Consider the following 22297-nt stretch of genomic DNA (forward strand, 5'->3'; position numbering starts at 1 on the left):
TGAAATGATAAACCATAGTTTAGTTGTTCATCTGACTCAGCCTTTTTTAAACGAAGTTTTGTGAGATATTAGATTGTATGTGATGCAAAAAGTGTCCTGAAGTCCAATAAATTTAGAAAATGCTGAATTAAAATGAAAAGAGTTTCTTAGTAAGGAATTTCTCAGAATTGTTAGTCTAAGCATTATGAACTCCAAGTGGGGGATATTTCAGCAGCATTTTCCAAATTTCATTCTATCCGGGATGCCCAGGGACTTATACTCCAGGACAACGATTCCCAAATCATTGTCACAAAGAACAACTTTTCTTGTTGTGGTAAAATACATATAACATAAAATTTACCATTTTAACCTTTAGATCTACAATTCAGTGGCATTAGTATAGTAACAATGTTGTTGCAATCATCACTGCTGTCCATTTTCAGAACTTTATCATCCCAATCTAAATTGCCATTCTCATTGTGGTTTGAGTTTTCATTTTGTTGTTGTTGTCGTCTGTTTAATTTCTAATCCAATTTGGACTGGTATGTGATCTCATTGCCATTAACTACACAGTTCAAATGATATGCAGTTTGGTCAACATCCAAGACTGTATACTCTATTCAATGAGATGTATCCATTGATCACACATTTGAATGTGGTTAGAATGCAAATTGTTATAAAAGTTTCTAAGTACTCATTTTCAATTCTATATTTATTTCATCATGGACCAATAGCAAACCCACAGCAGTCCACGGAACACAGTTTGACTATCACTGCTGTGAGCAAAGCTGAAATCATACTTTACATGTCAAATATGTATTGTGTAATGAGGTATGATAGATGATTTAAGCAGTTTTATTCTAACACGACTGAAAGTTATTCTTCATTCAATTCCCAAAATGCAATTAGTGAATTATGCTTGAAAACAATCTGGCAATATAGCATAACAAAGCTTATGATGAGTTTGGGGGTTAGCCTGAGTCACTGGGGGAATGGTTCAGTAATTTTTTGGAAGAATAAAGGCTTTGGAATCTAGACAGTTTTCTGATAGGCTCAGATCCCAGTTCTTCTGCGACAGCATTGTGCTAGTGGCCCTCAACTGGGCTTCAATGTCAAGTCTCTGAGAGGAGAAGCAGCTGCTGTGTGTGTGGTCACGAGTCTGGAATCCAGAAAGAGATGAAAACCAAGGTGCTGGAGCCTTTAGGATTGGACGCTCCGTTTCCCTGAATGTCCTGAGGGAAGAAGAACTCCAACTGCTTACTGACGAGGGTTGTGCTTGAGAAAGCTCTTCCAATAGAGTTAATTAAGGCACTTGTGTCTCCTTCATTGGTTGGTCCTTTGGCACCAGGCCTGTTAACTTCAGGGAATTGAGGCAGCACTGCAGCTTAGTGCATCGACTCAGAAGAAAGTCTTTAAAGGAGAACTAGCCTGACCTGTGGTGGCGCAGTGGATAAAGCGTCGACCTGGAAATGCTGAGGTTGCCGGTTCGAAACCCTGGGCTTGCCTGGTCAAGGCACATATGGGAGTTGATGCTTCCAGCTCCTCCCCCTTCTCTCTCTCTGTCTCTCCTCTCTGTCTCTCCCTCTCCTCTCTAAAATGAATAATAATAAAAAAAAACTGAATCTGACCAGTTGTGTTTAGAAAGCTAACAACGGTGGGAGCCATTCCTGTATTCTCCTGGGTAAAAACTTTAAGATTGCACATCTGGCAGATGCACATCTGGTCCACTTCAGTGAAGGTAGCTGGTCAGGGTTGCTGGTTTTGTCCACCCTGGGCCGCCTTCCTAGGGATCTGCATTCTTATTCTTCCGGAAACTCGTCCACGCCCCTGCTCCTCCCGCACCATTGACTAAAGTGATTCATGGTCTCTTACCCCATCCTGTTACTCAGTGTGGGAGGGAACCAGACCCTCGGCAGGCCAATAAGCATCTTGCATTTTCCTGGGATTTTTTTTCAAACTGCTAGTAAAATGAGACCGAGTCAGAGGCGGATTAAGGTCGTTTGAAGTCCTGGGCGCAGAAGAAAATATTGGGCCCCTTAAAAAAAAAAAGAGAGAGACACGGAAAATAAAAATACATGTTAACCATATCTGTAGATAAATAAAAAATATTATGTATTGTTAATGTTAAAAGTGCACATGTGAAACCAAACTTGGCATCATTAGAAAAAAGTGTCAAGTTGGGGTGTTTGCGGTGCCCTTCAGAAGTCGGGGCCCCGGGCGCACGCCCAGTGCGCCCGCCCTTAAGTCCGCCTCTGGACTTAGTCCTCGGAGAACAGCCAGCCTGTGGGTGTGAACTGTGGGATGGGGGGATCCGTGTGCAAGGAACCTGTGTGCAAGGAGAGCAAGTAAGCCAAACGCAGAGCGAGCAGACACGAGGTGCGGCAATGGCAGGTTCCACACACATGAGGCCACGGTCCCAGCCGTTCCAAAGGGTCGGTTGGGTCCCTACCCTCCCTATGGCTGGGACCTACTGAGCTCGATAATCCAAGTCAGGCCTCTTTCCATCTGGGCTTCTCTCACTTGCAAATAAGAGTCCCGGCTCTTACCATGACCCCTCCCTGTCCAAAGCACATGGCAGATTGCCTTTCCTACAGTAACTATGCGAGAAATAGCTTTGAAAAAATTTGAAAAAGTTAAAACCAAAGTTAATATAGCATAACTGCTGGCTGTTTGATCTTTAACAGAGTCACATTTTGCTCCCATGAAAAAAAATGTTAACAGATTGTTTTCAAAGGTCCTAAAATATCTGACTTTAAAATCTTTTTTTTTTTTTTAAGTAATTAGACAGAGAACTTGGGGTGGATGAAGTGAGAGGAGTTCAGTCTTGGGGGCTCGTGGCCTCTGTCTGTTGATGGAGAGAAGGTGAGAGCGTGGCAGAGGGGTAGAGAGCGCGGACGGGCGGGGCTTGTGTGGACCTGGGCGAGGACTGGGAGGCGGCTGCCCGGGACGCCCAGGAGGATGACCCGGTGGATCCCCGGGGCCCGCTGAGGTGGCAGCTCATGAATCTGTAGCAGCTCCAGACCGCACCGCAGCACCATTATTTCCAGTAGCACCAGGGGCAGAAAACCAGGGATTTAGGGTGATCAGTAACGAATACTCCTCTCTTCCTCTCTCTCAGTTGAGACATAAACACACGACTCAGATAGAGATCAACATGTCGGCTTTATGTCTCATGAAAGAAAAAGGACATCATGGGTTTAAAGCTGCAGCCAAGTGGGTTTGCTAATCCTCACTCCTATATTAAACTAATTTATCCACCCATTCCTAGCACAGCTGGTCAACCACAGGCCTCCCCCACAGAGAGAGGCCCCTTACCACATGGCAAAGACGGGACACGTGTCCTACAGATGGTGTCTCCACAGAGAGGAAACCAAAATCGCTGAGCTGAGCATGTCCCCTTCCTTGTCCCACAGCCACCTTGTGGGGGAACAGTCAGGGGCCAGCACTGTTCCCCTCCATGGAGAAACATGAGGAATGAGCATAACTGGTTGGCTGAGTAAGCCACCAGGCTCATTTCCAAGGCTGACCATCCCATCTGTGCTATTTCCTTGTCCTAGTCCTTGTTCCCTCATAGAAAGACAGAGAGGTGAGGACATTGAAGGTGTAGGCAGTGAGCAGTTGAACGGTCACACTGACCTGCTCTGGGTCATGGGGGGAAAGTAGGCAACGAGGGGAGAGGGAATGGTCTGAGGGAAAAGGGCCAAGTCTGGAATACAAGAGCAGGTGTCATGGAGGAGGAGTACTGGGAACCCTGGACGGAGAGGGGCTGAGTCCAACGAGTAGGATGTCAGAGTTCAAGGTCTCCAGGGCAGGTCTGGGTGAAGATTACGGTCCTGAAGCAGAGTAAGGAAAACCATTGGAAGTGAGGAAGGCAAAGAACTGCAAAGCCAGGTGGTTGAATAGGTGGGCCATGGAGAATTTAAAGCCACCTAGAATGCTGACTACATTAAGTGGTGACCCTGGTGCCAGAACCCTTTGTGGATTGTGACAGAAATAATGAGTAGGACAGAAGGTTATTATGTGAGGAACTGATGGCTCAAACTTCAAATGCAAGGGAGCCCTTTGACATGCAGGGCCTCACCCACAGCTTTCCTGAAAGGGACAATCAGCCAACCCTCCTTGGACCTGCTATTCCTTGTCTCGACTTTCTTTTCTGCTAAATCCTCCAGAGTGTCTCTATGTGTTTTCTCCATCATCTTTATTCTACACTGACTTCTTAGTTTCCTGCAATCTGGTATTTACCCTGTCATTCCACTAAAATTCTTCCAAAAGCCAGTAATATCTTTCTAATCAGAAAGCCCATTTATTGATGACTTAACAGTTTTCATCCTAATAGACTCAAGCATCACAGTGGAGAACACTGTTCTACTCTAAACACTTTACATATGTGTGTGTGTGTTTGTGTCTCTGTATGTTTTAAATAAAAGTAGGGGAGATAAAGAGACAGATTCCTGCATGCACCCTGACTGGGATCCACCTGGCAACCCCCATCTAGGGCCAATGCTCTGCCCATCTGGGGCTGCTGGCAACCGAGCTGTTTTTAGTGCCTGAGGCAGAGGCTCCATAGAGCTATCCTCAGCACCCAGGGCCAATGCAGCTCCAATCAGTTGAGACATGGCTGCAGGAGGGGAGGGGAGGGGAGAGGAGGGGAGGGGAGGGGAGGGGAGGGGAGGAGAGGAGAGGAGAGGAGAGGAGAGGAGAGGAGAGGAGAGGAGAGGAGAGGAGAGGAGAGAGAAGAGGAGAGGAGAGGGAAGAAGCAGATGGTCACCTTTCCTGTGTGCCTTGAACCCGGGACTTTTACACGCCAATTCAATGCTCTACTGCGAGCCAGCTAGCCAGCAGTTAAGTAAGTTTTTATACTGAACTCTACAACAGCCCTATGGTATTATAAATATTTCCATTTTTAAACTCATTCATTTATTTATTCCATGCATATTGATTGTTTTCTTATTATATGAGAGATTGTTCTAAGTACATATATGTAAAGAAAAAAAAAGAGCAGTGCACAGGCCCTGTCACGTTCCTGCCTGGCTGTGAGAGGGTCACGAGGAGCTGTGTGTGGCTGCGTGGAGAGAGGGAGTCACGGAGATGCGGTTGGAGAGGCAGTGGGCAGCACATCTCATAGGGCCTCGTAGGCATTGTAAGGACTTGGGCTCTTAGAAGAGAAAACTGAGGCAGAAGCCAGGTAGGCAACTTGTCCACGGTTGTTCAGCCAGCCAGCGGAAGAACTGGGGCCCCAGATGTGATGCTGTGGCATCTGGCACTGCCCACGTGGTGCTCCCTCCACGGGGCTCTCCCCTGGCTTGCCTGGCGGGCTTGCATGGTTTTTCTCTTGCACTCATTCGCTTCAGGCACAAGGGGCTCCCCCTCCACTAACCGTCCTTAAATGTCAGTGTTCTCCTGGGTTAGTCTCTCCCGTTCTGTTCGAACTCTCCTGGCAACATCGTGCTCTCCCCTAGATCTGCTGTGTGCACGTCCTGGTGAAGTTGGAACTTTTATATTCCGTTGGGGCCTAATTTCCGAGCTCCAGACCCCAATATAGGCACCCAATAAGCTATGGCTCTTTAAATATGGATTGTTTCAAACTTATTATCTCCATTTCTCAAAAAATCTCTACTTCCTCCATTCCTTTAAATAGGTCTCAATGGCTAAAAAACCCTCAGCATCACCCCAAACCCCCTCCTTCCCCTCGTCCTCGACTCCCAAACCCACTCCACTGCCAAGACAAGAGGGACCCACACTCCCTCTCCCTTCTCTCTGCTTTGCTGCTCCGGGGGAAATTCAGGCTTTCCACGGCTCTCCCTGGGCTCTTGTAATCATCTCTTGAACAGATCCTCTCTGCCTTTTTGGGTCTCTTTCAAACACCTGACACATTCCCCTAAAATAACAGTCAGATTCCGGGACTCTTTTCATCCTCATCAACTGGTTCTGATTCTCCGCTGCCTAGAGAACGGCCCAAATCCTCGGCAGGGCCCTCACAACCCTCCGCAAGCCAGCCTCTCGTGGTTTTCTTCACCTCCCCAGCCTTCCGTCCCCTCTCTGCAACGGCTATGCTTCTGTTCCGTTCCCATCCATAAAAATTCTTCTTCTGCAAGCAGCCACCCAGCTGCCACCCTCTGGGTGCAACCCCCCCCCCCCCCCCGGAATTCCTCCAGCCAGGACCGGCCGCCCTCGCCTCTCTGCCTCTCGGTGGAAGGCCTGGTATCCTCATTAAGGGCTCCCAGCGAAGACAAATGCGCTGAAGGTCTGGCAAGTGCTGACTTGCTGGGCGTCAGCCAAGCTTTGCTGGAACCCGCGCGGACTGGGCGTGCAACCGTGAGCACACGGCAGGCACAGGAAATCCCCAAATTCTATTAATTGTGGGGGGAGTTTCTGGAGATATTTTGGTAATATATTTCTTCAGTTCTGAATTTCATAATTGCATTTCTGTTAAAGGGAGTTTGTTTGCTTCAAATGTAGAGAACCTAAAAAACCATGTTGTTGTTGTTTTTTTTTTTTTAAAAAAAAAACCTTATGGTTCAAGCAGAAAAGTAACATTAGGATTAGTTATTGATTTTCTAAAAAGAGCTGGTCTTCTCTGATATACTTGCAAATCTTTCTGAGAGATCCTAATTCTTATTCAAGTTTCTAAAGCAAATGTTTATTATAGAAAAATGTATTAAATGAATAAATTCATCCGATGTCATTATAACCCGTTACATTTTAATATTTTTCCTAGTCTTTTCATTTATAGAAATTATATAGATTGTATTTTATTTTATTTTTTAGCAAGAGAGATAGAGACAGAGAGAGGAACATTTGGGACAGACAGGGAGGGAGAGATGAGAAGCATCAATTCTTCACTGCTGCACCTTAGTTGTTCATTCATTGCTTTCTCATATGTGCCTTGACTGGGGTGCTCCAGCTGAGCCAATGACCCCTTGCTTAAGCCAGTGACCTTAGACTCAAGCCAGCAACTTTGGGATTCAAGCCTGCGAAACTCTGGGCTCAAGCCAGCGACCATGGGGTCATGTCTGTGATCCCACGCTCAAGTTGGATAAGCCTGTGCTCAAGCCAGTGACCTCGTGGTTTCAAATCTGGGTCCTCAGCATCCCAGGCCGACACTCTATGCACTGTGCCACCACCTGGTCAGACTATATAGATTGTATTTTCAATACCTGATAGTATAGTAATCTGGAGTCATTTGAAACGCAAATGAGCATTACCTTTTATTTTTCTGTGAATTCCACATCCACCATCATGTTGACCTGCCCCTACTGGTCATAAAGGTAATAAAACTAAAGAGATGAGGCAGAGAAGGGGGCTTCTGACCAACCTGTCTGGTTTCCCTAGAGAACCACTAAGGGTGGTACCTTCCTCAGAGCCAGAAAGCGGCTCGCTGCTCCGCAGTGGATCGGGGAAAGAGAACCCCCTTTCCAGGTGGAAATGGTCAGCGAGAGAAAAGGAAAGGTAGCGTGCAGGCCCTCGCTTGCCTGCCGACGACAAGAGGGAGACAGGCTTGGATGAGGCAGGGATGTGTCTCCGGATGGGGGGTGCTGGAATGAATTGTGCCCCTCCACTCACCTCTCACTCTTGCCCCTTCCTCCCATGGTCCTGTCTTGGGCCAAGGAAGCCTTTTCGCTGGTCTCTCCAATCCTCCATCCAACTACAGCCACAGCCAAGAGGGATGTGTGGTTGGCATTTCTGAATACAATTTCCCAGTGAAATGTTGTTCTGCTCAGCGGTTAGGTTCTATAATGTAATTATTACTCCCCTCCAGGGACATTTTGGATTAAGTAGGCTTTTCTGGCCTAAACTGGGAACCACTATGTGAAGATTATTTCTCTGGGGTAATTACAAATGATGACTTACAAGCAGCTATGTTACAGATGGACTTTTGGTTCATAGCCTGCGCCTAAGTTTGAAGCTGCTTGTAGAAAGGAGCCAGGTTGGCAGTTAGTAACAGTAACTAAACAACAATCTCCCATGTAACTGGCCAGGGCTATAAATATACACTGTGTCTGTTTTTCATGAGTGGATAAACTGTTCATCTCGCCTCCCCTGGTTCCTTCTTGACCAAAGTTGACAAGAATGTTATAACCTCTATATAATGAGTGTCCCAGAAGGTACCAGACCCTAGGCTGTGTTCTTAATATACATTTTCAGTAATTCTGATGTCCCTCTGCAGTTGATGGGATCCCCCGCCCTTCAGATTAGAAGTCTGAGGATCAGAAAGGTTAGGGACTATGCCCAAGATCACAGAGCTAATAAATAGATGAGGCTGGGATTCTAACTAGAGTCTTTCTGACTCCAGAGATGTTATGCTGTGTTCCTCGGCATATTTGTTGTTCTCTCATTTACTCTGTCTAATTTGAAGTCACACACCTCTATTTATGTGTATCTTGAACAATTACAGCTATTTGATGTATCATGAAAATTAATTTTGAAGATCCTTTTTAAAAAATAAACTTATTATTTTATCTACTAGAATGTCAGCTCCACAAGGATAAGGAATTTTGTTTTTTATTCTTATGAGTACCGAAACCTTTGTACTTTCTTTATTTTCAATATTTAGTAAGTTCCTACTCTATGCTAAGGATACTGCTATACAGAGAGTTTCCCATTAATGGAATGGGAAGCCATGGGGCTGAGAACAAGAAGGAACTAATGCATGGTAGTTACATAAACAGCAGTATAAAGCCAGATATTACTATCAGTCTAGCACAAAACGGACCCTGTTGGGAACTTTGTTGCGTGTCTGCGTTGGATGGAGACTCATGTTACAGTACTTTCCACTCAGCCAGAAATGTGAACTCCCCATCAGTAGTACTTGCACATCTGCCTTAGTGACCTAGCAGTCCTTGTCTCTGAGGTGACCGAGTATTTTCCTTGAATTTTATAAAATTGGTTTTGCCAGTGAAGTCGTAACTCTATGTAGTAGAATACATTTCTACAAATTTAAAAACCATTTTTTTTCCAAAAAAAATTTAAAAAATTAATTTTAAATATGCAGAAAAGTCAGAAGAATGACATGGTATGCATAAGCACTTACCTATAACAGGGCCTGCGGACTGTGGCCCCTGGAGCTGACGAGCCCATGCCCACTTCTGTAGGTAAAGCACATAGGAATACAGACAGTCCCATCTACTTATGTGTTGTCTGTCTACACAACGGAGCGCAGTCATTTTGATCAGAAATCACCATAAGCTCACAAAGCCGTACTTACTGTCTGACCCTTTCCAGAAAACGTTTGTCAATCCCTGGCACCAATTGTTGATATTTTGCCAGGCTGACACATTCTCAATCTCTCTTTCTCAAATGCATGCACACACATTTTTTGCCCCCCGAACCATTTGAAATTATGTTATAGATATTATGATGACTCATCCTTAATAATTCATATATTTGCTTAAAAATAAAAGCATTTTCTCATATAACCACCATCTCCTCATCATGTCTGAGTAAATTAACATTCATTCAATAATATCATCCAACACATAGTCCATATTTAAATTGGACTTTTGTCGCCTTATTCAACTTTCCTTTTTGGATCAAGGATCCAATCAAAAGGTCATAAATCATGTTTGGTCAGCATGTCTCTTTAATCTCAGTTTTGTTTTTTCTTAACATTGACTTTTTTTTTTTTTTTTTTTGAAGAGTCCTCAAGACCTTTTGTTGAAGGCTTGCAGAAATCCTAATAGGTCTGTGATACTTCATTACTAAGAGCTGAATGTGGTGGTGATCGTTGCCGTAAATCGGTGTCTTCCGCTTCTCCTTTGGAAGTGAGATGCTGTTGTACTGCTTAGCTTCAGGAGCTAAAACACTAATGTGAGTTTTGCTTGGAGTTATAAATGTGGAAAAATCTCGGCGTGAAGAGCACAGCAGATGGGAATTTGCAAGTTGCATTTTATATAATTAAAGGCACAGACTTCCCTGTCTGCTCCGGTGGCTGCCCCTGTTAGCTCTTGGCTGGAGGGTTCCTCCTTCTGGCTTTTCTCCTGACTGGGGTCTGGCACCCCTCCAGCATCATTAGATTGCAGCAAGGAGCTGGAAAGAGACCTGCAGTTATTTAAATCTCCCAGCTCACATCGTTCAGCCTGGATGGTAACACAGCGCCTTTGTGCTTGCAGTCCGTGTGCGGAGGCAGCGCAGCGCGCAGACGCGCCTCTGGACATCTGGGCGTGCGCGAGAAAGCCTGCCTCCTCGCCCTCCTGCAGCCCCCGAGGTGCTCTCATCATGTGCGTCATACCGGACTACCTCGTAGTTACAGGTCTGGGCCTCTTATTGTGGTTCCAAATGATTCCTAGAGAGTACCAGGGCACGTTCTTTGCTTTCCTCCGGGCGGGGTGCCCTCAGAGCTCACAGGCCAACTAGAAATACAGTTGCATGCCCTAGAATAAATTTACCTGCACATCTGTAAATCTCTGGAAATGGGAGGGAACGTAGGAAAACTTCAAGGAGAAATCTGATCATTTTAAAACGTGCCACGTAATCGAAGGAGAGACTGGCCAGGATATGGATAACTTCAGACGATGACCAGCTCATTGTCAGTTCACAAGAGGCCTTGTGAATGACACCAGGTCTTGTGAATGATGGCACATCTTGCCTGCTGAAAAAATCCAGGGACACTGGAAAGAACACATTTCGGGAAGGGCCGTGGGGGGAAAATGAGATTGTAGTAACAGCCTCACTGTTTCCTGTCTTGTTCCTCGGAAGTCCATGTTTCACCCTGCCTGCCTTCCCTTAGGCCCACCCCCAACCATCTTCTGCTGCAGATCTGGGCATTCATTTTTCCGATTGCAGCCCCTGTGACGTTAGCCTGCCTCCCATGGCCAGCAGGGGCTCTCTGCAATCCGCCCCTGACTCCATAGCATCACCTTCCTTTGGCGCCAACCTCAGATGTGGTGCTTGAGTTCCTCCTAGATACCCTGTTGTTTGCATCTCCATCCTTTGCTGGCTGTGTGACCTTGGACAAGGTGCTTAATTGTTCTGTGCCTCAGACCGCTTGTCTGTAAAGCAGGATGAAAGTAGTACCTACCTCCCGTGGTTATGCAGGGGTTAAATGAGTTAAAAGATGTAGAGTTCTTGGAAGAATGCTTAGCATATAAAGAGGGCTAAGTAAATGTTAAATGTTAGCAATTTATCGCTATTGCTCTTGTTTTGAGCCTAGGTGTATTAATATTTTTTATTGCTGCATAAAAAAATTATGATAAACTTAGCACCCATTTAAATCGACACCATTTATTATCTTAGTTTCCAAAGTCAGAAATATGAACATGGCATGACTGGATTCTTTGCTCAGGATCTCACAGGGCTGAAATCATGGTATCAGCAGGGACTGAGATCTTATTTGAGGTTCATTGAAGCCTCTTCCAGGCTCATGTGATGTTGACAGAATGCGGCTCCTTACAGCTTTAGAACTCATGGCCACCAGGAGCTCTGGCTCTACCTTCTTTTAAAAGCTCCCCTGATTATGTCAGACCCAATCAGATAATCTTTCTTTTGATTAACTCAAAGCCAACTGGTCGGTAACATAATCACACGGTGATACTATGTCACATTCACGGTTCTACTGGCACTCAAGGGGAGGGGATTATACAGTGTGTACACTAGGTGGTGGTATTCTTGGGGGTCCTCTTAGAATCCTGCCTACGTACTGGATAATTAGGTAAACTCTGCTTTCTGATTGCTTTCTTGAATTGGACTTGGGTGAATACATGATTCAGTAACCACCACCACCATTTCAGATTTTTGTAGCGTCTGGAAGTATTCAGATGGATTCGTACTGATCTGGCTTCTGGAACCAACCTATATCATTCCTGTCCTGTAATTTTTACTAACTGATGGGGCCAGCTAGCTTGTCAGAGCCTTTTAGGAAGAGGACCAGGACTTGTAACTGTTGAACCTGCTGCTAGAACCTGGAGTTCCAAAAGGATGGCCCATGGCTGCAACCCCTTCCAGAGCCATTTGTTTATTTCTAATGACTCCCTACTAACAAAGACCAGGTCCCCCTTCAGCTGTCACTGGTGCCTGCTGCTGTGCCGGTTCAAAGTATCTCTGTGCCTGCTAGAGAATATGTCCACTTTAAGGAGAGTCTTTTGCATTATTTTCCAAAGCTTTCCTTGCCCCTCTTTTTTCCCTTCCCAATTAAGTCTGGGTTTGTTTCCATTTAATTCAGTTTATTGTCCACGAAAAGGTATTATCAGTGAAATCAAAATGATAAAGAATGGGTCCTGGCCGGTTGGCTCAGCGGTAGAGCGTCGGCCTGGCGTGCGGGGGACCCGGGTTTGATTCCCGGCCAGGGCACACAGGAGAAGCGCGCATTTGCTTCTCCACCCCCACCCCCTCCTTCCTCTCTGTCTCTCTCTTCCCCTCCCGCAGCCAAGGCTCCATAGGAGCAAAGATGGCCCGGGCGCTGGGGATGGCTCCTTGGCCTCTGCCCCAGGTGCTAGAGTGGCTCTGGTCGCCGCAGAGCGACACCTCCTGGTGGGCAGAGCATCGCCCCTGGTGGGCGTGCCGGGTGAATCCCGGTCGGGCACATGCGGGAGTCTGTCTGACTGTCTCTCCCCGTTTCCAGCTTCAAGAAAGATAAAAAAAAAAAATGATAAAGAATGTATTTTAGAAGATTTTTAAAACTTGTTGACAATAACACCCAGGGAGTAAACCCAATTATTTTTAAATAAAAATTGTAACCAGATTCCTAAGCAATAAGACATGGACAAAACTTTACAATAGGAAATATCTGGTTTTGGAGCATAGATTCCCCCCGAAGATGCTAAGTTCTGCTTCTCAATGTTATTTTCTTTACTGTTTTACAAAAATACATTAAGGTAAACGGAAAAAATGAATTCAGCAATGCTGTGGGTTTAGAATTTTGAAGTGTCTGGTTACTCCAGCATAGCCTAACAAAGGATGATCTTTTTAATCCAACAAGCCATGGTTTGCACCTGACTCTCAGTGCCTTAATAACTGGCATCCCTCCAGTAATTTGGACAATTAAAGAGAAAGGGCTCGTTCATAAAGATAATATGAGATAATTCAGACTTTGATTTCTGCTTTTTTTTTCTTCCTCCCAGGACAATATCATCTTATTCTTGAGAGGTTGTAAAGAGCTCGGCCTTAAAGAATCTCAACTTTTTGACCCTAGTGACCTACAGGATACATCCAACAGAGTAACAGTCAAGTAAGTAACACACAATTTACGTTTAAGAGAAACCCATTGATGGTTTGAATCGCAGTTTTGTGATGATGTTTTACGATCTCAGAGGGAAAGAATTGAGCGCGCCTAATAAAATGAAAATGTGAAGGTGAAAATCAAGCTTTCAAAACAAGACACATTGATCTTCCCTCTGTGTGCAGCTCCCATTCTGATCAAGTAGGATTTTTTTTGAAATGCAAATGATCACTCCTATAGAGTTAGAATGTTAAAAGAAAAGAAAAAAAATGGTAGGTGAAACATAAAGGAGTGGGAGGCAAGAAAGCAATATGCACAGAATCTGTGTGTGTTAGACAAAAAGCTTTTATTGGCTCTATTTGGGCATTTGAATAGGCTCTTGGAAGACTGCAAACTTGGTAAACAGATCTGAACTCTGTTTATTATGCAAGGAGAGCAATAGATTACAGAGAACTCTCTTCTTCATTTACATTTGTAACTGTTTTCTCATATGTGTCAATGATCAAGTTCTTTAAAGATGGATCATTGGCCATTTGGCTATTGTTGACTGTATCTACTCAGTAAGCTATGTTTGGGACCAAAGAATTTTTGGGAAAGAGTGTCAAAGTAAAGGAAAAGGCAATGTGATTCTCTGTAAAGAAATACATCATGACCAGAATAATAAGAAAAAGAGTTCTTGTGAGAGAGGGTAGAGAGAACTTTCCTGTTGTGGTTTAGAAGTTCTTTAGACTCTACAAATGTCACATAAAACATTTTTCACTCTAGTCAAACACTATTTGGCATGAGTATATCTTAGTAATAAGCTTCATTACATGGAAAGGATCTGTGGATTGGCTACACTTCCCCTTTTGATTACTTTGGGGTTGTTTTATCATAGAAGAACAGAAAAGGGGAGAGAAGCCAAATTCAGAGCTATTAATTTTATAGCACTTGACAATATTGATTATTTTAAAATGATGGGGGAAAATGGAAACTACTGAATGAAATCAAGTTAGGAGTTTATATTGGATTTTATGATTTGTGACTGGAAATAAGGGGGAGGCAGCCATGACTGGTTACATGAAATTGCTTTTCTGTTGTTAATGTGCCATTCTTTAATATTTCTCATGGAAAAATGTTGATTAAGGGCACAAACAACAGAATAAAAATTATGACATTTAAATATGGAAACCACCATAAACCTCATGTTAGTCATCACATGCTCCATTTATCACTGTACCCAGTCTCTATAAATCATTGCTTATTTTAGGAAATAGTTTCAAGTTCTGCCTCATCTCACATTTGTAGTTTCACCTGATAGCCAGTGACCAGAAACAATTGTAACTGTGCAACATCATAATCATCAGTCACACACACACATTGCTTGGAAGGGGAGGGAGAGTTCACTTTGATATATTTATTGATTTACATTACTAAACCAGGAGTATTCTGAGATTGCTTTTAGAAATTCAGAATTCTTAGCACCTTTCTCGCTTATCTAAGAAAAGCTGGGCATCAGGAAGTTGGGGTCTAAACCTCCACCTGTGTCTTTCTAGGGCTGTAATCCTTGGCAGGTCCCCTTGTTTTAGTAGGCTTTTGTGTCTTCATCTGGAAAATGGACCCGCACAGAAGGTTCTCTCTGGTATGATTCTCGCTAAAATTTGCCCAGTGCAAATCTGAGAAGATGGTTCAACCAGCTTCTGAAAAAAAGGAGACTTTGATTCAAAGGCACAGAAAGCAATCTAAAGGAGCAAATGTCCCCCCAACCAGTGGCCACATCATCACTTCTCAGTTCCTGCACCATCTTCCGCTCCTCCTGTTCTTTTCTCTTCTTTCTTTACCTTTCTCGCTGCTTCTTTTTCCCATCTCCTCTTCCCTGTGCTTCCCTTCCCTTCTTTATCTTGTCTTTCTGTCTATCTTCCCCTTTTCATTTCTTCTCCTTATTTTCTCCCCCTTATTATTTTTTCCTGCACTTGAGCATTAATGTTTTCTTTAGGCAATACTTTTCCATCATGTTCCTAGATGACACTATCATTTTTCATTCATTCATTCATTCATTCATTCAGCTTATATTTACCGAACAGCTACTCTATGTCAGATACTTTCTAATCACCACAGAACTGGAATGGTCAGTGCTTCCTGTTCACATGGCATTTGTTGTCAGAGTCAAGAAATGAGAAATAGCTAAATAAATAAAAAAGATAATTGCAAGAAGCGATGAGTGCTGAGAAGAAAAAATAGGTGATATAAATGACAGTGACTATCACACTAGTACATATAACAAATCATTATGTTGTAAACTTGAAACTTATACAATGTTATATGTCAATTATATCTCAATAAAACTGAAAAAAAAAGAACAACAAAAAAGATAGTGATCAGTCCAGAGATAGTTAAGAGTAGGCTTTCTGTAGAGCTGGTATTTTAGCTGAGGGCTGAGATATGAATGGGAAGTGAGAACCGCCATGCAAAGATCTGTAAGGCGTAGAGTGTGGAGGAAGAGCATACAGAAAGTCTGGGGAAGAGAAACCAACTTGATTATAAAGAAAACTAGCCAGTGTCATAGAATGGTAATGAACAAGGATGCGTGTGGAAGGAGGTATAGTCCACAACCATGGTAGGAGGTTGAAGTTGAAATGATTATGGAGAAAACTTTTTATTTCACCATCTGAATATTTAGAACACAAATAATTCTATATTAAAAGTATGCCATAAATTCATTGACAGTACTTAGAAAATCGTTTCCAGTTTTAGCAAAGAGTAGGCCACAGATGAGCTTTCTGCTGATAACATTTCTGTCGATGGTGCTGGTTTAATTTGGCACTGTATACATGAGACATTTGTTCTATAGCTCTCGTAGACCAAAGTAGAACTGCTGTATTTTTCTGCTTTTTCCCTGAGAGTCGAGCAGAACATTAGCAGAGGTGGAGAACACCCCACTGACAGCAATTAATTCCGTAGCAGTAAATTATAGGGGTAGATCCCACAGAAGAAATGTTGATGCTTTTCTGAGATTGTTTTTTTAAAAACACACTTTAGGTTAGCTTTCATTGTAGGTAACTTCTCTTACATTTTTTTTTTTTTTGAGAAGTAACTTGAGTGGACTAAAAAGAAAAAAAAAAAAGGAAAAACCTGCAAATGATTACTGCATGTGTAATTTAGTGAACTCTACCTGTAATGGATGCCAGACGACCTTGACGGGTGTGAGAGCCCAGTCCGGGGGCGGGCAGCAAGCCTCGTTCCAGGGGCGAGGAGCAATCAGATGGACACAGGGCGGGGCTTTGCTTTACTCCTGAACATTTCTCTAAGAATTTTGGAAGCATTTTCACATCATTGCTTAGTGGAAGTCATTCAATGGATATTTTGTGAGCTCTTACTATGTGCCAATCATGATTTTATTTTTTTTAGAATTGGTCACAGTCTTAATGAACTTTTATGATCAATGTAGAAAAAGTTTTGTATTCCCTGTTCTTAATTTGTTTTTCATAAAAAATTTAAAATCTTTTATAGTTTCTGGGTTTCTTTTTGTTGTTGTTGTTAAATTAAAAAAATAAAATCCTAGCAAGTATCTAATGATATACCATTTTTCTGTTATAAGGAGGAAACATGAAAACATTTTCTTAATCCAATCCAAATTGGACCATTGCTAAGAAACCCAGGTCCCTGTTAATGGGTTTATCTTAGTATATAATATATTGTTTTCTATTACCTCATACTTTAGTTGACTTAAAATTGTGTGCCTGCGGGTTCATCAGCTTGAGCCCAAGGTCACTGGCTCGAGCAAAGGGTCACTCGGTCTGCTATAGCCCCCTGGTCAAAGCACATATGAGAAAGCAATCAATGAACAACTAAGGTGCTGCAATAATGAATTGATGCTTCTCATTTCTCCCCCTTCTTGTCTGTCTGTCCATCCCTGTCTGTCCCTCTCAACCCCCTCTTACCTCTCACAAAATAAATAAATAATAAATAAATAAGTAAAATTGTGCACCTGGTCATTAATATGTACTTTGGGTCAAAATACACAGCAATAAAGTAGTTGGGGAGTCTAAAAACTTGAAGTTCTTGACTGGCTTAGATAATAGCATTACATTCTCCCTCCTCTGCCCCCACCTGAAGTTACCATGGGAAAGAAACAGTATTCATTTTTCCTGGTATTTATTTGTTGACAAGTTAAAGGAATTTTGGAATAATTTTGGAGAAGTTTTTATATTTCACTGTATGAATGTTTAGAAAACTACCAGCAACTAACTTATCTGTTTATAGCTTGAAACTAAATATTTATGCATATTTAAGAATGCACGTGTGTATATTTTCTTGCTTGTGGCTAATTCCCAACACTAATTTATGTCGATAGCAGAAAAGGACATATATTTGGAGAGTATTGCCTCTTGTACATACCTTTTCAGGTCTATTTAATCAAGGTTATAGACCTTTGATAAAAGTATTGTGTGAAAAAGATTTGAAAATGCAGTCAGATTTCCATTTGACAGTGGTTTATAATTAAGGCACAATTTCGCTTTAACAGTTAAACTTTGAGAATAGAAATATAAGCAGTCTTGGCTTTAAATGGAATTCTTTATTTTTTCAGATACTACAAAGCATTCATCTTTTCATGGTGCACTGTGAGACTTTTAGCCCACCTTGTGTTTTCTAAATAATTTTACTTAATACCTGAAATAATAGTTATAGTTCTTAAAAAACACTCTATTTTCCTGGTTCCATTATATTACTTAACTTCAAGTACATCTTAGAAGTGCTTAAGTAAAGATCACAGCGAAGAAACTGTGGTTCTCATCATATTTTCTTTTCTTCTTCCTTAATTAGGAGCCTTGATTATAGCAGGAAGCTGAAAAATGTAAGTGTTTTAACTTTACTCTCCAAACTTACTCCTTCTGACTTTGATGGTGCAAGTGTAAAATTTAGTTCCTACGTTTACCGCTCATATGCCTTGCTAGAAAGAGTCCCAGAAAACTAGTATAGGTGTTTCTGATGGAAGAATGAATGACTATAACAGAAAAATAAAAGGTAGATTGGGGGGGGGGGTTCTCTTTGATTAAATAGTGCTCAATCCAGGAGTAAACTAGTGAAGCCTGGGCCCTGTGACTCCGGTTCTTAAATACAGAATGACGCCTCGGCACTGACGTCAGTTCCTTTCTGTTGGTAGCCCATGTGGGATTAGAAATTAAACAGTTGGGCACATTGTTTTAGGGAAAGAGAAACACAATATGAATAGTGTTGAATGTCATAGGCCTGTATTTTTTTTTTCTATTAATATCTTATGTTTGTATTAGTATTTCCCCAAATCACCTGTTTTGTAGTTAGATCTTATTTTCAAAAGGCAGGTATGTTACTGCTCTTTTAAGGTTAAAGCAAGAAATGTAAGAAATGACCTTTTGCATATAAAATAGGACAATGAGTGGTGACCCTCTCTTTTTAAAATGTCTACGGTGCCATTCTATTTGATTGACAGTCTCATTCTTATGTTCTTTTTCTTTCATTGTAAAACTAGGGCTGTATGCTGTCGGCATCATACAGTTTTAGGCAGACCAGAGGGCCTGTCATCGAAAACACCCACAGTTCTGCTTCCCACTTCCCCAGCCCGCCTTCCAGGACAGCCTCATGCTCTCGGCACACATTAGTTATTTTATGGTCCTAGTTAATGTCCTGACATTTGGAATTGTCTGTTCTCTGGAAATTTATTTGTAAGCAATCAGTTAAAAAAATAAATAAAAGATTTTCTAGAAGTTTAAAAAGATGACTGAAGTAAAATTTTTCCACAGAGGTAGAAAACCAAATCACATCAAAGCGTTGATGGCACATAATGGTATTTTGGACCTGTTGTCATCTGAACCATGTACACAAAACACTGTCCAGAGCATTTTCTGGCCTAGCCAAGTGGAGAGAGGTACAACAAGTACTTCCCAGCCTGGCTGAAGCAGTAAGACCGAATGTGAAAATAAAGTAATCGTCTTAACTTTTCCATAAGCGTCACATCCCACTGATTCAGTGTGAAGGACTCGCCTTCAGCCAACCGGTGCTGGGTTTGATGAGAACGTTGGGTGAAGCGTGTTTGCTCTTGTGGACAGTGTCTCTGAAAGACAGAACAAAATAACGTAAGGCTATAGCTTCAGACCATTGACTACCCACAGACATTTTAAAACGTGTTCACTGTCTGTGACTATTAAGATTGTTTGATTGACTGTAACCTTGCCCAGGTTAAATATTCCTCTTAGATGATTAGATTAACGGGAGTCCACCTGTCCCCCAACGCTAGGTATCTGTGTGTCGTATTCTTCGTTACACTGTTTTCTTCTGACTTTAGTTAGATATGCTGTGTTGATCTGGTGCTGGAAACCACTGATTAATCTTTATCACTTCTTTGGGATTTTTGCCATTGGTCTTAGCAGAACCTCTGGGTCCACAGGTAGAAGGTATAAGCACTTCTCTCAAAATGAATTGACGATCGGTTCATTACTTGTCTAGGTAAAGATTCCAGAGCTTCTGAAAAATGTTGCTTCCTAATTTTGAATATTTCATTATGCAAAAATAATTTTAGAGGATTTCTTTTTCCTTCTTGCTGTCTTATAGATGAACTGTTTATAAAACTGGTGTCTTATTCTAACTACTGAATCATGTTTGCGTTGACTGATACAGCACTGGGTTCTTATTAAACTGATTTTGCATTTAATGATTCCTCCCGGGAGGTGAGTTCCATAAATCTGTTGCACATTCTCACCTTCCGGCTTTCCTATGAGTGGAGCATTATTGTGTCTATAGTTTAAAAGTAATTCTTAAGGAAAAATTCTCCCGCTCTTGTGCACGATTTTGTTTCACAGGTATTAGTTACCATCTACTGGCTGGGAAAAGCAGCAAATAGCTGTGCATCCTATAGTGGCACGACGCTGAACTTGAAGGAGTTCGAAGGCTTGCTGGCTCAGATGAGAAAGGTAACTTGGCTTTTCTTCTTTATTACGTGGGGTTTAGACAAGGTGGGAAGGCAATCCATTCGCTTGTTTTTAAGATCATGACAGTTCTGAGTGGTGGGATTGAACCGGCCCACGATGTCATGCACTCCAGGAAATGACTGCTGGCTCACCAGTGATGTCCTTACCGATGACGTCTTCTCCTCAAGCATTCCGTGCTTACCTGAACTTTCATACCCTTTGGAGAATGGGGGATCTGAGCTCATCCAACTTTAATTCCAAAAGAGCAAATTCGATCTGTCAGTGTATGGCTTTGTGTGCCAAAGAGCTCAGTGCTTGTTTTCTTGGGGGAATAATGCCTGTTTTAAACAATACAGCATTATGCAAAAATGAAGACTTGTCCTGCACTTTCGTCCTAAAGGTCATTTTGCTAACCCGTCAAGGGCCTTGGTGTGGGTGAGGTACCGGCAGCCAAGTTCCCGCCTGCCTGGGCACCCACCCTGGGCAGGCTCTGATAATTAGACACATTCTCTTCCAAGAGGTGCCTTTCTTGGCCATTGTCGTTGACTGAGCTGGGAATTTGGAAAACATTTTTTAGAATATTAAAAGCTTTGTTTATTTGATTATGGGAAAGACCTATGGTAGGAATTTGTCGAGAAAACATTGAGACCTTTTATGTGCGCTGCCTGGAGGTTCCCTTTCAAGGTTCAGCGGTATAGATTAGCTCATTCAAAGTCACCGGGATCGGGTATTACCCAGGAGAAGCCCCACCCAGCCAGGCTCAGTGAATAGGTAAGGCTCATTTGTAATCAGGAGCATTCAGAGGTTGGGATAAGGCCCACATTGTGGCTCAAATCGGCGAAGGCCCTGCCCTCCTTTCTTCTCCAACGTGCAGACTAAATGCACTAATGAGACCTCATTGAGAGACATTCCATCCTTTAAAATTTTTCTTTTAATACTCAAAGCAAGAATTCATTCCAACTTTCTAATAATTTAGTCTTTTTTCCTTAAATTAAAGCTCTTAGCCCTTACAGTTCTTTCATTTGCCTCGAGCCAGTCTGGCTGACATATTTATAAATGGACAAAGCTTTTATATGGGTTATAATAAATACAAACAAAGGTTTAAAGCTAGATACTTTTAAAAAATAAGACAGGCACACCCACCCCATTAAGCACAACAAATTGTTTCTCAGTGTCTCTTAACTCTTGTGTGTCCTTTAATTTTTCATCTAACTCTGTAGTTAGAGAAAGTACAAATCCGGGACAGATCTAGTCTGGAGTTTTGAAGTCTAAACTTTTTTTTATATAGACATATTAAATTTGGACTTTGACGATAGATGGGTTATCACCTTTAAACCACTTATTTAAAAGCTCGGCCTCACACTTCCCCTGCCGGATTCCCCTGGAAACTGATTTATCTTGTTATTGGCCTTTCTTACCCCTAGTCCACCTTCTCTACAATCTGAGCAGCTATTGGTTTCTTCAACTTCCTCCAGCTTGCTTCCTATTGAGACAGTTGGTTATTTCAGCTGCCTTGAAATGGGCTGTTTTTGTGAACAGCTGTTGCTTTCAACAACATTAAAATGACCATTGAGGACATCACAGGATGTAGGAGAGTAGCAGTATCAATGGACAAAATGTGACTTGACTAAAATGGCCGGCTGTGGTAGTCCCATATTTCTGTACAGAGCCTAATCTACTTGGACTTTACAGGTCTGGAAATATTAGCTTATCTGGAATATATGTTATTTCTTTTTTTTTTTTGCCCCGCCCCCATTATAATTAGGTTCAGCTGCGAAGTGCAGAAAAGTCTAACAGTGACTTTAAGAAGATAGTTTTATTTTTTTTATTTTTATTTTTTTATTTTTTTGTATTTTTCTGAAGCTGGAAACGGGGAGAGACAGTCAGACAGACTCCCGCATGCGCCCCACCGGGATCCACCCAGCACGCCCACCAGGGGGCGATGCTCTGCCCCTTCCGGGGGTCGCTCTGCCCCGACCAGAGCCACTCTAGCGCCTGGGGCAGAGGCCAAGGAGCCATCCCCAGCACCCGGGCCATCTTTGCTCCAGTGGAGCCTTGGCTGCGGGAGGGGAAGAGAGAGACAGAGAGGAAGGGGGGGGGTGGAGAAGCAAATGGGCGCTTCTCCTATGTGCCCTGGCTGGGAATTGAACCCGGGTCCCCCGCACGCCAGGCCGACGCTCTACCGCTGAGCCAACCGGCCAGGGCGATAGAGTTTTATTTTAAAGTCACATAAATGCGATTG

General features: G+C 42.7%; 1 protein-coding gene across 31 annotated transcripts in view; it reads left to right on the plus strand.

The window, feature by feature from the left end:
- The window catches only part of LIMCH1 (LIM and calponin homology domains 1), a 333809-nt gene that overhangs the window by 215142 nt on the left and 96370 nt on the right, over positions 1 to 22297 (plus strand). For all 31 annotated transcript variants that reach the window (XM_066385047.1, XM_066385031.1, XM_066385038.1 and 28 more), the window contains 3 exons: positions 13035 to 13141; positions 17936 to 17966; positions 19948 to 20058. In XM_066385047.1, coding sequence (XP_066241144.1) covers positions 13035 to 13141; positions 17936 to 17966; positions 19948 to 20058 — 249 coding nt within the window. The remainder of the gene's footprint in view (positions 1 to 13034; positions 13142 to 17935; positions 17967 to 19947; positions 20059 to 22297) is intronic.

This window comes from Saccopteryx leptura, chromosome 5, assembly GCF_036850995.1.
Source record: "Saccopteryx leptura isolate mSacLep1 chromosome 5, mSacLep1_pri_phased_curated, whole genome shotgun sequence".
In the NCBI taxonomy this organism is placed as follows: Eukaryota; Metazoa; Chordata; class Mammalia; order Chiroptera; family Emballonuridae; genus Saccopteryx; species Saccopteryx leptura.